General features: G+C 63.9%; 1 protein-coding gene across 1 annotated transcript in view; it reads right to left on the bottom strand.

Annotated features, from left to right (window-relative positions):
* The window catches only part of ARHGAP23 (Rho GTPase activating protein 23), a 24,178-nt gene that overhangs the window by 19,807 nt on the left and 3,093 nt on the right, over positions 1-1,278 (bottom strand). Inside the window, 4 exon segments of the mRNA XM_017740518.1 lie at positions 18-120; positions 310-513; positions 753-831; positions 1,153-1,274. Of these exon segments, the coding sequence (XP_017596007.1) occupies positions 18-120; positions 310-513; positions 753-831; positions 1,153-1,274 (508 nt within the window).

Here is a 1,278-nt window from a genome sequence, read left to right as displayed (position 1 = left end):
CCCGTGTCACTTTTCACAGGCGCCTCTGACTCCACGCCGGGGGATTCCCAGAGCCCGGAGCAGGCGCAGATGGGGACCCCCTTGTAAACCCCCCAGCCCTGCGGGAAGGGGTCCCTCGGGCTGGGCACAAGCAGTGGGGAATCCCACAAGCCACCAAATATCCAAACTGGGATGGGAGAGGCATCAGGAGGAGCCCCACGCACTCCATTGGCTCAGGCCACCCTGACAGGGCCATTGTCACCCCCAGATCTGAGCCCACCGGTGGCAGAGCCACCTGGGGGGACCCAAGGATAAGCCAGACCCTAAAACCTGGGACAACTCGTCCCCCCAAAATCACAGAGGCCACATCCCCCCTGTTCCTGCCCCAGTACCCTCAGTTCTGCACCCATTGCTCCTCCAGGGATGCTGGTGAAGCCCTGTCCCCAAGTGTCCCCAAGGCACCCGCCCGGCAAACTCACCAGCTGGAGGATGTCCTCATCCTTGGGCATGATGGAGAGCTCCAGCACATCGTCACTGCAGGACAGGGGACAGGGGGGTCAGGCTGGACGGGGTCAGTCCCTACCTGTCCCCAAGCTGGATTCCCCCACGAGATGAACGTCCCTGTCCCCACGTGATGGTGACAGCACGTTGCTGCCTCTCCCTGGTCACCCAAGCGCCTCAGGGCCCCTGTCATCCCAGTGACACCCAGAGGGACAGAGCCTGCTGTGACGTGTCCCCATCCTGTCACCTCCCATCCCGGGAAGGGCACGCACCTGTTCTGGATCAGGGCGATCACTTGCGAGTAGGTTTTCCCGACGATGCTCTCCCCGTTCACCTTGACCAGCCGGTCACCTGCAGAGCCCAGGGAGGGGACGGTGTCACCTCAGGAGAGCGGTGGCACCTGGATGTCCCCACGGTCAGCCAGGGCAGGGTTTGAGCCGAGCTTTTGCCACATCCCATGTGGCAAACGGAGCAAAAAAACCCCAGGAGAACCCCCGGAGACCCCAAGGCTGCTCTGAGCACCCCAGCACCAGAGAGAAGACACAGAAAAGAGCAGGGATGCCCAAAAAAACGAGCAGAATAAGCCAGAAAGTCCCTGGCAGAGAAGGCGGAGCATTCCCGGGATCCCGCGAGCAGCCCTGGAGCCACCCCCGGCTCCGCGTCCCCGCTCACCCGTGCGCAGCCCCGCCTGGTGCGCCGGCCCGTCCTCCCGCACGTTCTTCACGAAGATCGTGTCCATGGGCTCCAGGCGGCTCCGGGGGGGACCTGCTCCGTGGGGACAGCGAGTCAGGGAGCTGC

The sequence above is a fragment of the Corvus brachyrhynchos genome, unplaced genomic scaffold (genome assembly GCF_000691975.1).
Source record: "Corvus brachyrhynchos isolate BGI_N302 unplaced genomic scaffold, ASM69197v1 scaffold47, whole genome shotgun sequence".
NCBI classification, from domain to species: Eukaryota; Metazoa; Chordata; class Aves; order Passeriformes; family Corvidae; genus Corvus; species Corvus brachyrhynchos.
This window is presented reverse-complemented; position numbering and strand designations above follow the sequence as displayed.